Source organism: Protomyctophum parallelum (assembly GCF_964188405.1).
Source record: "Protomyctophum parallelum genome assembly, chromosome: 18".
Taxonomy (NCBI): Eukaryota; Metazoa; Chordata; class Actinopteri; order Myctophiformes; family Myctophidae; genus Protomyctophum; species Protomyctophum parallelum.
In genome coordinates this window covers 33946799-33961669 of record NC_139716.1, presented here as the reverse complement: position 1 = coordinate 33961669, position 14871 = coordinate 33946799, and the positions used below count along the sequence as shown (strand labels likewise).

General features: G+C 43.0%; 1 protein-coding gene across 3 annotated transcripts; it reads right to left on the bottom strand.

Annotated features, from left to right (window-relative positions):
* Positions 1–2117: 2117 nt before the first annotated feature.
* LOC310875517 (E3 ubiquitin-protein ligase TRIM21) lies at positions 2118–14665 on the bottom strand. 3 transcript variants are annotated; one of them, XM_083788787.1, is made up of 15 exons: positions 14550–14665; positions 14034–14096; positions 12275–12416; positions 11628–11922; positions 10313–10542; positions 9337–9441; positions 8518–8613; positions 7704–7937; positions 6916–7069; positions 5968–6009; positions 5771–5835; positions 5374–5484; positions 4443–4561; positions 2646–2742; positions 2118–2400 (listed from the first exon to the last, which is right to left on the bottom strand). In XM_083788787.1, exons 3-15 carry the CDS (start codon positions 12413–12415, stop codon positions 2248–2250), a joined length of 1842 nt encoding a protein of 613 aa, XP_083644913.1. In that variant the 5' UTR covers position 12416; positions 14034–14096; positions 14550–14665; the 3' UTR covers positions 2118–2247. The 3 variants fall into 3 exon arrangements, with proteins under 3 accessions (XP_083644913.1, XP_083644912.1, XP_083644914.1); XM_083788786.1 differs by lacking the exon at positions 14550–14665 and having other exon boundaries at positions 14034–14205; XM_083788788.1 differs by lacking the exon at positions 14550–14665 and having other exon boundaries at positions 2140–2339; positions 14034–14205.
* Positions 14666–14871: the final 206 nt, after the last annotated feature.

The following is a 14871-nucleotide window of genomic DNA, read 5'->3' as shown; positions in this document are numbered from 1 at the left end:
TAAATCACATTTCTTGGAATATCTGATGGACTGGGTAGACTAGACAATTTTACAAATTGACAGGCAAAAATACCCAATTTATAGACTTTATTTACTTACTTCACTTAACCTATTACTTACCACTGCTTGTAGCTTATTTATCCTCCTAAATGAATGCATTTAGTGTGGACTGTAGACCAGCCTAGCCCTATCAGGCAGGAATGACTGACATCTGCATCACTTATGCTCCAAAGCGAACATAGGCCTTAAGCTATCGTACGGTATCAACAACTATCAAAGGGTCGCCGATCGCTGCGCGTTGATAGCTAGTACTGGTCAGTTCTTTTGAGCAGGCGACGCCATATGGTTTATGTGGTTATTAATTCATCATATTCATAATGTAGGCCTACCCTTTCCCTTCCTAGAAATGTGGTGGGGTTACAATTATAATATTTGTCTTTGCAATGCAGTGTGAAAATACAGTAAAGTATAGGCTACAGATGTTATTTTTAGTACAAAGTACAGTAGGCAACTCAAGTACTGTCCAGTCCACCACCAAAGTAAAGGGAAAACAGTGCCAACTCGAAACTAGTCGCCCGCCCTGTGGACTTCATAGTTGTGGTGATTCTACCCTCTAGTGTTGAAAACGTATAACTGCATCCATGAGGAGAATAATGTTGAAAGTGGTCAAGTTTGTCTATGGGTTTTATTTAACACATTTTAAAGTTTGAACAAGAACTTTGTGGCTAAATAATAACTACAATGGATCCACTGGAACGTTTTTCTGGTTCTTTTTTCCATTTCCTAAAAAGTGACAGCGAAACATAGGCTCCATAATACATTTTCTGCATGGAACATTTTTGTATACAAACATGCCACCCTTTTTAAAGTGATTTATATATATATATATAAACCAATTTCTGTACATCTACAGCTTTAAGTAACATCTTATTTATAATATTTACAACAAAAAAAAACACTGGAACATTAGTAGGTCCTTGAAGATTGATGGGGTTTGCGGCATTAATTACCCGAAAAACCTTTACCCCACATTTAATAGCTATTGTTGTATGTATGTAATATACTGTATGTGTACTTTCCTGTGAGTGTGTATGTCATGTATTATGGTATATAGCCTACTGTATACACACATTCCATCTCACTCGGGGGGCCCGGCCTCAAAGGGACCCGGACAGAAAAACGTACAATGCATTATTAATACAATAGTATTGGTACCGGTCGATTTGACCATGCAACTAATCGGCTGTCAGATATCAGCCAAAATGTCAATATCGTGCATCCCTGTAAACACTGTATCATTCGCAGTGGTGTAAAGTAACTACCGGTAAGTACATTTACTGAAGTACTTTTCAGGATTTTTACAATTTTTTTGAAATGGGACATTCTATTCTGCATAACGAGTACCCTCTACTTTTTGATGCCAATACTTGTGTACTTAAAATTCCGGACTTTTACTTGTAACAGAGTATTTCCGGATTGCAGTATTGTTGATGCTTTTACTTTAGTAAAACACTTGAGTACTTTTCCCACCACTGTAGGGTGGTCACCACCAAGATACCCATGTACCTGTCTAAATACTTCCTTAATGTAAACGAAGTCCACACCCACAACACCAGAGGGAGTGCAACAAACCATGTACAACCCAGATTCGGCACAAACAAGGGACTAAATTATTTTCGCTCCTATGCCACCAAAATGTGGAACGCCCTACCAACAGTCATTAAGACTGACTCCTTCAAAACCGCTCTCAAAGGGCACCTACGGATGGCTGCAATTCGAAACTGGCCTCTGTAAAATCTGAATCCCCCCCACCCCCCCCCATTTTCCCTCACTGTATATTGTATCTTTTCCCTTTTTTGCTTCCCATATGATGAATTCCTGTTCTGCACTTTAGCTACATAGAAATGTCTATTTGTATGTCTCTAAATGTCTGTATGTCTTTAAATGTTTTGATGAATTGAACAATGTGGACCCTGTTGTAAACAAGTGTAATGCTTAATTGGGTCGTCCACTCACAGTTGACAGTCTTTGTATTGAGTTTGTGCTTAAAATGTACTGTAAATTCTACAAATTGTTAATAAATATTTCAATCAATCAATCAAAGTCAGCGCGGCGTTATCACTCAATCATGTTTACAGGTGTGATGGTCAGCGCGGCGTCATCACTCAATCATGTTTACAGGTGTGATGGTCAGCGCGGCGTCATCACTCAATCATGTTTACAGGTGTGATGGTCAGCGAGGCGTCATCACTCGATCATGTTTACAGGTGTGATGGTCAGCGGGGCGTCGTTCTTCCCCGACTTGTTGGTGCAAGGGCTGAAGAAGCCGTAGATGCCCTCTGTGAACGTGTCAGTGAACGTGTAGATGTGGATATTAGCGTCGACATTATAGAAGGAAACCTGTGGATATGAACAGATCAATCGGAAAAGTATAAATTCAATACTGTAAATTTAACCACACACACACACACACACACACACACACACACACACACACAGGTTTAAAAGTAGCCTACACATAATATGATACACTAGTAACAGTAATTCTTGGCCGTTTTAGGGCTGTAGCTCAAAACCCAAACATTTCCCATAGTCTTTCCCATGTAAGCACAATATAAATCTGAGATATTATTGTTATTCTGCACCTGGCCTTTGTCGTAGTCCACAAACACACCGATCTTCCGTGGTCGGAGATTGAGCGGTACATCTGTCGCCGGCTCTGTGCGGAATGTATATTTGTTCCTGAAGAGAGGAGATAGTCAGAACCGGGGAGAAAACGCACACGCACACACCAAAAAAACCAACGTAGTTGGACTTTTATGAGGAAATGTACTTTGTGTTGTTTCTATAATATCTTTATATATTGAATCCATTTTGATAAGTGGCTTTCAAACCTTTTCATATGAAGGTCCATTATTTATTCTTCATTTGAGCCACGGACCAACCATTTGGTGATGAGATTTAGCCTCTCAGACCAAAAACGTTTAATATGTTTTGTCCACAATTCCATGCTGCGGTAGCCTAGCCTACCATGTGGTACCATAAGAGAGATACTGTAACAGGCAAGTGTTGATCAAAATAACAATTCTTCTACATTTTCTAATTATGCAGATGTTTAACAATACTTTCTTTCAGAGCGTAAAATGAAACCAAATGAAACCGTAGTGTAGGGGTCCCTTTAATTTGACACTCTACCATATGGGTCCATTTGGTTTAATTTTACAGTCTCAAGAGTTAAAGATCTATAAGGGTCCATTTGGTTACCAACTCTCCATGATTTAGCTGGGGACCACCTGGAACCCCCTCGACAACCACTGGTGGTCCCCATTTACTTACGTACAATTTTGAAGTATTCTACTTTACATGAGCCTTTGCAATTTCCAATACTACTTCAGTATATCTCAGATCCAAATATTGCACTTTTACTCCACTACATATATTTGAAAACTTTAGGTACTAGTTACTGTGTAGATTTGGATTATTATTACAAAACATACATTGACCACGGACATTTGAAAATTGCCGATCTACAAGCTTGTTCGTCTGTAGATCTGCTATTTTCAAAAGATATTTATACATTTTGTACATCTGTGAAATGGAACATTTTGCATAATGGTTACGTTCTACTTTTGTACCTTAAGCTTAAGTTAGTACACTTTGATACCAATACTTGGTACACAATAGCTAGGAGTCAAAAAGAAAAACACTTAAAATCCATAAGGAATGACTTTATACGACAGAAAGCACCCCATACACATACAATACCCACCCTGCACTATGAAATAAATATACCACTGTGTCATTGCATGTATGCAATGACACAACATCAACAGAATTACACGCAGGCGTTTCTTATATCGTATAGAAACAGCACATGCCTACCAAAATGATTTCCAGGGGGAACTTTCCGTTTTCGGACCCGACTGTTCACTGCTCCATTTGATGCTTGGGCTGTTGGTGGATTAGTGACGTATTCAGGTGTTTTACACAAAACAAATGATATCAGCCCACACAACACTGTAGTTACTGTAGGTGCCCTTCATAGCTGATCTTAATACACGTGCCGTTGTCATTTGCAACGCGTTGTGAGCTTGTATATTCAGTGCATCCCTAGATATTTTTATTTTGGGTGGCTGAAGTGATGTGTGTATGTTTTGTAATAATAATCAATCTACAAAGTAACTAAAGTTTTCAAATAATTTTAGTGGAGTAAAAGTACAATATTTGGATCCGAGATGTAGTGGAGTAGAAGTAAAAGTACACATCAAGCGCGTTTTTCGGATTTCTAGCGGCGTTTCTCCGTCGTTTTTTTCCGAAAAACGCGTCCAGTGTGCAACCACCTTTAGAGTTTGGAAATACTCAAGTAAAGTAAGAGTGCCTCCAACTTGTACTTGATTACAGTACATGAGTAAATATACTAGGTTACTTTACAGTGAACCCACTTGTCTCTCAGGCTGAGGAACCAGTATCCGTTGCAAGGTTTAACTTCCACCTTTCCCTTCCTGCTGATTGATTGGCTGGCCACGCCCAGATCCCAGTCTGTCTTCCCGCCCACCTCGACCTGGTTTTTCGGGGGGAAAGAATCGCAACGGAATTGTGAAACAAGAACTTCACGCAAAACACACAAAGAGAAGGAGAGAGGGCAGGAGACGAGACGGGAGAACATTTACTTTCTTTATTGAAATCTTCAGTGACATAAATGCATACACAATGATATTTATGACCTCAGAACCCGTTCCTTAACAGTAACATGATAGATTAAAGCAGATACAACATAAGTTCTGAGGTCTTTTATTTGCATGAAAAAGGTAATAGAACTAATAATGAGAAGCCTATGCTGCTGAACATTGATTGATTGAAATATTTATTAACAGTTTGCAGAATTACAGTACATTTCAAGCACAACTCAACACAATGACTGCATGTTAACTGTGAGTGGACGACCCAATAAAGCATTACACTTGTTTACAAGAGTCCACCTTGTTCAATTCATCAGTGCGCCCCATATCACAATTTGTTAATTAAGCCAATTCCAAGTTCCCCTGCCTCTCTATGTGTGATCCATCCCTGCTAACCCCCACAGTAGGTCACTGGGGGGGTAAAAACTCTCACTGCCACTCATGATCATCTCGCACCAACTATTGTGTACTATTAAGTAACACACACAGTTACTGTTTTTTGGCTATTTGTGCAATACTAATACCAATAGTATGTATTTGCACACGCGCACACGCACACACACACACACACACACACACACACACACACACACACACACACACACACACACACACACACACACACACACACACACACACACACACACACACACACACACACACACACACACACACACACACACACACACCTTACCTCCCAGTAATGTTTGCCAGATGAAATAACATTTCTTCCCAGAACACACAACACTCGGTCAAACCTCTCTGGGTTGTCTGGGACCAACTGGTGACGCTCGCCACACTTCACCTGTGATGACAAAAACACACAATAATAATAACAGTGGAAATAACAACAACAACAACAACAACAACAACAACAACAATGCAATATGTTTCATCACTGCCAGGCAGAAACCTCTCATCCCCATATCTTAACTTTCAATATTATTTAGTAAATGAATGCCCCCGTCATGATTTAAGCGGCACCCGCCCCTCTAGACCAGGAATCACGCTGGCTGGGCCACTACTGTGAAAGGGGTGGCTGGGCCACTACTGTGAAAGGGGCGTTGCATTTGATTGGAGGGGGATCTCACCTGCTTCATGTCCTCTGATAGGACCAGCCTGGGATGGGCGGTGTCGGAGTCCAGAGTCATGTCCACTACAGAGAGAGAGAGAGAGAGAGAGAGAGAGAGAGAAAGAGAAAGAGAGGGAGATAGGTAAAGAGCATAACAAAAAACAAGCATATTATATATGTGTATTGTGTATGAATCCTCTGTTTCTTACATCTTACCTGCATAGTCTTGTATCCTCTTCAACGCTGAGACGGGAAAACCTGTAGTGGAACCGTAACACATGGATTCAGGATCAGATGTTCTTTGAGCCAATGCGAATTTCCATTAACGTGTAGGTGATATTAAGCTTCCCAGGCCAGACATGCATACATGGCTTCTCATCCACTAAGCACAGTGACAGAAATGTAGTTGAACATTATCATTGGCATAGCCTAATTATTATGAATATTGATAATTAAATAATACGTCAACAGAAAAATAAAAAAATAAAGTTAGAATATAGAGATAGGTTTCTGCCCAACAGCGATGTTATGTAAACTATGAACCATTAGGGGGCAGCATTGAACTGTGGTGGTGTCAAGTGTTAAACTCATATAATAACTTGCTCTCCTTTGACATAATCCTGTTTCTGGTGTGACATGAATTTTGACCTGAAGCAAGGTCAAGATTCAATGTATCCCCTGAGCAAGCAGGCATGCAGGCAGTGGCTATAGAGCACCGAAGTCTGACGTCAATATCGGGGTTCATGTACCGCTACTTTTTATTTGCATTGTAATCCCCATAGCCAGGGAAAAATAAGCGTTCACTCATATTGATATGAAGAATCAACTGAGAAAACGCTATTGTTACTGCTACTGAATTAGTTACATCTTCGCTAGAAACAGACTGTATCATATATGAGTGACTGTCTCAAACGATACAGAGACACCTCCCTGACAATAACGCAGAGACAGCTTGTTTATCTTTGGACCACAATGCTTATATGAAACGATTTTATGATGACCCCATGTTATTCTCCATAGAGAAATTACTTCCGTGAACCAGGGGATGAGCGATCGACGTCAGGACTTCGGCACTCTATTGTCTCAGTGGTGTCTATTGTCTCGAGCTAAAAAGTTTGGGAACCAGTGGTTCAACAAAGTGTCAATCAGGCTTAATTTGCTCACCTATCTCAGCCACGTTCTTAAGTTCTTGCTGGAACCTCTCGACCTGGACAGCCAGCGACCTATAAACGGTCCCTGTAACTGTTCCCAGGTCAGAGTTCACAGACACCCCAGACCAGTCTCTGGTTGGCGGAGGTGCGGAGAGGGCGGCAATGCTCTAAAATGATGGGAAGTGAGCAAAGACAGGGAAGTCAGTGATATAAGTATAAAGTGAGCAACAATCATTCACTGTGCATAATTGCAGTATACCCAGGTTTTAAGTTTCGTTTCCACACAGCAGGTTTGAAGCAGAAACACAATATATACAGTAAATGACACCTTCATCCGTTTCCAGTTCACAAGTCTGCTGCAGAGTCAATCAAACAAAGCCACCAGAAAAACGAAAAGCAGTGCAAGGCATTGTATGTCCGACTCTGAAATCTGCCTCATTTTGCGTCCTGCTTTCTGAGTATACCCAACACAGAATTGCCATGACACACCGCGCACCGTTGTTCCAATCCACACCAAACTTGGCATGCGCAATATGAGACTAGATTTGAATGCCGTGTATCTAAATCTAAATCTAGTTGTAATAAGCAAAATTGCATGTATATACGGTATATATATATATATGTGTGTGTGTGTGTGTGTGTGTGTGTGTGTGTGTGTGTGTGTGTGTGTGTGTGTGTGTGTGTGTGTGTGTATATATATATATATATATTGTAGGCTATACAGTTTTTTACTTCACAGTTTTGTTTCTTCAAGATTTCAGGGTATAACACTAAGATTATGAAATAACATGTCTCCCATACCTTGAGGCAGTGGATGTGGTCCTCCGATTGGGTGAGCTCGGCGAGGGCGTGGCCTCTCCTGCGGAGCTCGCCAACCTCCAGCTCCAGCTGTCGTATGAGGGCGTCGGCCTGTTGCTCCGCCGCCCGCCGGCTCGTCTCCATCACCTCCTGCAGCTCCGCCCGGCTCCGCTCCACCGCGCGCACCATGGCGCCCAGTACGCACCCGCTGCCCGCCGCCTCGCGCTCCACCGCCACCTGGCAGGTAGGCGCCGATAGAGAGAGAGAGTTTTTGTTTGGGTACTATTGTTGTGTTTTACGGTCTAACCTTAGCTTCTGTTTTAGTCGCGGCCTTTGCCAGCTTTTTTCTCGTAAACTAGTGCACTGTCTGTGGTTTGGAACTAACCGCGATGTTCGGAGGTCTTTTCTGATTGTTCAGATTGTTTCTTTTTATATACCATGATCGTTTGGTATGTCCATCTTTTATTCGCATAATGTGGGGAACAAAAGAAATGCAACGCCACCAGCAACACAACGTTCCCCCCCCCCCCCCCACGGTTCAGTTTAGAATGAATACCAGGCTTTCCTCCGCGTCGACACAAGGTTAATACTGTACTAGAATTTCATAAATCGACATTGTGAGGGACAATTTTATGAATGGTTGCGTTATGGTTAAAATGTTTAGATAAAGATTCAGTTTAGGATTAGTATAGTAATACAAACGTATGCGTGTGTGTGTGTGTGTGTGTGTGTGTGTGTGTGTGTGTGTGTGTGTGTGTGTGTGTGTGTGTGCGTGTGTGTGACTGTGTGTGCGCGCGGGCGGGTGTGTGTCTCCTACCTCTAGTTCGGACACAGACATCCTGATCTCCTTGATCTTTTGGACTCTCAGTTTGATCATGACCTCAGTGTTCTGCTCCGACGCACTCAGCAGGGCCTGTGCGCACAGTGCCGCACACACACACGCACAGGCACACACACGCGCACACACACAAACACACACACCGCAGAGAGGACCATGAGCACTCTTCCTCAGCAGAAAGGTTTTCGTTTCTACAATTTTCTAAATTCCAAAAATAAGAATAAGTGTACAGGCACTTAACGGGAGATGACACCCTGATTGGTTAAATTCATGTTACAACCAGAGTTCAATCAGATTTATTTTATTTAGAAAATAAATGTAGCTCCTTCGCACTTTTTTGGGCCTTACTGTGAGTTCACATTATGCACCACTTAACCCGCAAAAGTGGAGTTTGGACACACCCTCAAGCACTCGTACCATGCATTTTAGACCTTATGCACTAATGAATCATTTACAGTAGATAGGTCTTGTTTGAAAGCACTTGGTGATCTAATAACTCTACTCCATCTTCCTCCCTATACCCTTTCTCTTCCTCCATCCATCCATCCAGTGGTGTAAAGTAAATAGTACATATACTCAAGTACTGTACTTAAGTACAATTTTGAGTTATTACTATTTCCAGTTTTAACTCTGCTACAATTATTTGATAACTTCGAAAATTATGACAAAACATAGCCTACATTAACCACTTCAGCCCTATATACATTTCGGCCATTCGAAAATAACCAAAAGTATAAAATATGAGTACTTTTCCAACCACTGCATCCATCTGTTCATGCAGTCTCTCCTCCATCCTACCTTCTGCTCCTGCCATTCAGACTCCACGGACACGGTGTCGTGGTCTTGGTGGTCCAGCGTCTTACACCTGGGACAGATACACACCCCATCTGTCCTGCAGTACACCTGGACATGACAGGACAAAGATGTTCAACCCATTCTGACCTGAGATCAGATTCTAAAAATGTCTTCTACAACCTGACAGTTTTCTGAAAAAGCTATGTTTCTGGGTCAGTCGTTCTTCGATTTTTCAAAAATAGCAGACCTACAAGCTCGTAGCGCGCCACTCGGTGGCGAGCTATGACCTTGTAGATCTGCTATTTTTCAATAGCTAAAGCATAACATAATGCTTACACCAAAAGGGGTTCCCGCCCAGAATGGGTTAAAATGACAGAATGTTTACCATTCTAAAATGGCATTGGCTACCGTCTGTTAACATACTAGTATGATGTCTGTTATGTACGATCTTTTTATGCTTGTTCATATAGTTCATAGTAAGTTGATCCAGTATACTCTTAAAATCATTCACTTTTTTTGTCATTCGTCAGTTCTTAACCAAGGGATACAAAAAGCCATCTCAGGGTAAACTATGAACAAAGTTTGAAAATGTGTCTCAAACGATAATGTGGGGTTATGAAGCGCATGCTCTCAGTAAAAGGCCCATACCAGTATTCAGAGTTGTCACAATAATTACATAATCGTCTAATTGCAATTATTTGAGGAAAATTATTATTTTGCACAATTGTCACAATCGTGTCCATGTTGAAAAAGGTTCATATAAAAGCAGAAATAGCAGATCTACAAGGTGTCACTTTGTGACGCCTTGTAAGCTTGTATATCAGCTATTTCCGCTATTTCAGAATAAAATACATACAAAAATGGCAGTAATTTCTCTGTATATTTCAGTTCGTCCCCAAAACAAATTAATCGTAAAATCGCAATTATTTGCATGACAATTAATCACCAACTTAAAATGTGTAATGGTGACAGTCCGTACCAGTATTCCCCTCTGATGGACCTCACAGAGGGGCAGGTTCACGCTGGTGTCTAGCGCCATGACTGTGAAGCGCCGACGGCCGTGGTAAGGTGGAGGTAGCGGCGTAGGCCTGGCGCCGTGGTTCAAGCTCTGGGCCTGGACCATGGCAGCGAGGGGACTCTGGTTGGGCACTGAAGACGCCAGAAGGGGGGTGGCATCTTCAGGCGAGCACGACGTGACGAAAGGATTGCCTTTGGAGATAATGCGATTACGGGAAGTCAGATTGAGAGCATCGTATGTGTCGTCAGTGGTCGTCTGACCTTAATAGGGTGGGGTTCCGGAACCGGATCCAACATCGAGGAACCGGTATCGGTTCCGTCACATTTTGGAACTGTTTCCGGAACCGATTTCATCACATTGTCAGAGCTGATATGTGGACTTCACATCTGCTATATACAATTACAATCTTTTCAAGGACCACCATAACTCTCATACAGACTTTTAGGGGTCAGATCAGCCAACACAGGGAGGCTGTCAGAATCGGGACAACGGGACAAAGCTCCACATGTCCCAGACTCTTCTCCCTTTTGTCTCTGTATATCGAAGAACTCTCCATTGCAATCAGAACTGCAGACTCACTCCCAATCTTCCGCCGTAGACTGAAAACTCACCTCCATCTTAACTGTTGCAGTAGCACTTGCACTAGCCTCGACGACCTTACATATGATATGCAAAAGCGAAACTTATGTAATTTAGATAGAATTTTATGTAGACATAGCACTAGTGTATACTCATAGATTAATTCCACAGATATTCCAGTGTTAGACGAATGTTAGGTTCCTTGATGACTATTTCTATGTATTTGATGTATTCAGGCTAAAAATCTGTGAAATTGCCCTTTAAAAAATAAGCAATCAATCAACGAATTAATTAATGAATCAATCATCAAACCAACCAACCAACCAACCAATCATCCAACCAACCGGAGACTGCCCATGAGTCCAACATCCCGTTACACCGACCTACGTGGCCAGTTAAGACTGAGGTTAGGGCTAACCTACGTGGCCAGTTAAGACTGAGGTTAGGGCTAACCTATGTAGCCAGTTAAGACTGAGGTTAGGGCTAACCTACGTGGCCAGTTAAGACTGAGGTTAGGGCTAACCTATGTAGCCAGTTAAGACTGAGGTTAGGGCTAACCTACGTGGCCAGTTAAGACTGAGGTTAGGGCTAACCTACGTAGCCAGTTAAGACTGAGGTTAGGGCTAACCTACGTAGCCAGTTAAGACTGAGAACAATAACATGTCACAGAACCGACCACACGTCTCGTAGCCTATACCTTGACTTTGTGATTCTGAAGGGATGTTCACCGCCAGTGTCTTCTGTCCTCGCGGCGGTTTCTTCTTCTGCTCGTCAAACAAAACGCCTGCAGGCCCCGCCTCCCATCCTCTTCCTCCTCCTCCTCCTCCTCCTTTTCTCACCCTCCCTCCAGCTATACCTCCACCTATACTTGCTCTTCTCGTCTCTTTTCCGCTCATGGATTTGAACTGCTCTGTGATCTCCCTCAGGGTCCTGTTGATCTGCATCTCTGGCCTCTTCTGGAAGCTCTTCTTACACAGAGGACACTGACACACCTGGTAATGGATCAATCAATCAATCAATCAATCAATCAATCAATCGCTTGATATTGTTTGAACAATTTTGCACTCTTTAACACAAATCTTCTCTTCTGGAAGGATTGGGGGATTCTGCATGGCCAAATACCGGTACACATCATTTTGGGTGTCCGACCTGTGGTACGAAAAACTGTGAGAACCACTGATGTAGAAGGCATTTGTAGCTCGTAGCGCGCCACTCGGTGGCGCGCTATGAGCTTGTAGAGCTGCTATTTTTTAATAGCTAAAGCATAACATAATGCTAACACCAAAATGGGTTTTAATGGGTTACTTGGAGAACGAGGGTAACGAAATGAAGCTGAAAAGGTACCTTGGAGCCGTCCCAGTACCGGGTGATGCAGCCCATGCAGAAGCTGTGTCCGCACGGCGTGGACGACGGGTTGGTGAACACATCCAGACAGATGGAACACTGGAACTGGTCGTCGGACAGGAAACTGCTGTATAAGGACATCCTGAGTGAGGAGAGAGGGCGTCGGTTTTGGATCTCGCTGTCCCTCTAGAGTCTAGAGCTAAGATTTTCATCAATTAAAAACAAAATGCAAGATTTCTTTCAGTAATGTCATGAAGAAATCAAAGAAAAATCTAAGAAGTTCCATAAATTGGAAAAGTAGTAGTGAAAATAGCCGATCTAAAAGCTCACAAGGCGGCACAAAGCGAGAGAGCATTCGTGTTGAGAGCATTCGTGTTGAGAGCATTCAACATGTGTGCATGTGTTTGGTCTGATGTACTAACAGTTGGACAGGCATTAGTCTGACACCCTACCCCAAACCCTAACATAACCCTAACCTCGCAGGGAAGCCACGTACTGTATGTGTCTTAACCAGCAACGCATGTCAGGAGCCACAGTTGAGTCTTACCGCCCACGGATGTGTCTTAACCAGCAACACATGTCGAGAGCCACGGGTGAGTCTTAACCAGCCACGCATGTGTCGGACTGTTGCATGTACGTCGGACCGACGTATGCGCAGTTGCGCACCTCACTAGTTTGGATCTCGGGGAGACATCAAATTTGTCTTTTGGGTCACGGGCTGGGGACCATGGTCTAGAGAGGCACTGAACCCCGAACTGCTCCAGTGGAGCTGCTCAGTGGCCGAAGCGAGTGTGGAATCGTCTTCGTGTTTGAGTAAGGACACGCTGTGATTGTCCAGTGCACTTGTGCAAGGACGTGTTGTGATTGGACAGTAGCCACTTTGAGTGGCAGTCGCGGCAAACGTTCGCAAAAACATGACTTACTATTCTATGCATTCTAGTCTATGGCCAATGATTGTGAGTTTTGTGTCTGAGCAGGGTGACATTGCCTTCTACCATATTAATGCATTTTGTATAATTAGTAAAAAAAACGTCCTGGAGCGTTGTGGGTGATCTAAAGGTCAGAGGTCAACACAAAAGTTGTTCGGCATGAGGAGACGCATATGTGTATTGAAGTTTTATTGCTGCTTGTCAAATGGTTCATGAGCTATGCCTGTTCAAAATTAGCATTTTTCTCTGCTTCTCTCAGCTAAGGGGTCTTTGGGCTGAAAAACTTTGAAGACCGCTCAGCCCTGGGTTAAGGTGTTTGCACACTGGTGCGTTTTTTCAGGCAAATATCGGAGCGAATTTAGTAAAAAAATACTTTTCCGCAGCAGTCTAGTGGGTGAGGGGTCTAGTGGGGTATTAGTGACAGGCTGACAGCTAGTGATAGCCTACTACTTTCGGATCCGCAAAACGCAACAAAGAAATGCACCAGTGTGCAACCACCTTTAGACCACATACTTCTTACTGTACAACATATTGCGTACAGTAGCGGTTTGGGATTAAATGGTAATTGGATGTGGTCTCCCTTCTCTACCATTGAGAAATATTATGTACACGACAGTGTCAGTATCTACTGGTTGACAATGACAAGTAGTACTGTCCAAAGATCATATGCGGAATATCTCTCCACGGCCAATATCGCAATATCTTCTCCCGAGTGGGAGGCCACATTTCTAGAGGTAAGACTGTCCATGCAGCGGATGCACTTATGAGCTTTAGGCAAGATTTTAAACTCTACTCAGGGTGATCATCTATGTTTGGTAAGTTCATGTTACCTGTGTGACAGGGACAGATGTTGTGGTTTTCCAGGGGGAATTCTTCAGACGTGGCGGTTTGTCCTGGTGGACACACAAGTAGAAACAGATGAATATCCAGACTGTCTCTCTCGGTCAATCCTTTCTCTACTGCACCGGTGTCTCTCAATCAGACTCACTCCCGTGGGATGCGTGTGGGTGTGTGTTCCTCTCATTGATATAAATATGAGTGAGTGAATGAGTGACAGGCATGCTGGTGCTTTTCAACCCTATGCCACTCAGGTACAACCACGCCCCCCGTCTTGACTGAGCGAGAATCGAATAAATGTGGCAGGACTGGTTTGGCTGAGGAAATGTCAAACAAGACCGACACTCATGTATAGTACGTGCACGGCACGCACTCATGCGCACACACACACACACACACACACACACACACAATTTTGACACCGCCTAGACATTTCTTTGCCTCTGCTGATGACATTCATGGCCTCGTTATAAATAATAATTATAATATAATATTAATATATAACCTACTTCATCTCATGGGAAATTCCGTTTCCAGCTTCTCCAGCTGCTTGCTGCCCAGGTGGACTTGTACACAGGGGGGATAGGAGCGGTTTAGGGTTCAGGACACCTCCACACATTGCTCGGGGCCGGGAATTGAACCTGGAACCGATCTGCTTCCCAGCTGGGCTCTCTCTACCCATGGCCGCAATATGTTTCTGGGTTGTGTCGGTCCGTCCAAACGTAGTGAACATAATATCTCAGGAACACTTTGAGAGAAATTAATGGCAATTGGCACAAACCTCCTCTGTTAAAGGTCGTCGTGACATCAAAACAAATGTTCATTACATTT

Bases quoted from the DNA above. Each gene is read 5' to 3' on its own strand.
- LOC310875517 (XM_083788787.1), bottom strand. From the start codon at position 12,415: ATGTCCTTATACAGCAGTTTCCTGTCCGACGACCAGTTCCAGTGTTCC. The intron at 6,010-6,915 runs GTGAGCAAATTA...GTTCCACTACAG, and splicing joins TAAGAACGTGGCTGAGATAG to GTTTTCCCGTCTCAGCGTTG. The intron at 2,401-2,645 runs GTGCAGAATAAC...TCATATCCACAG, and splicing joins TGGACTACGACAAAGGCCAG to GTTTCCTTCTATAATGTCGA.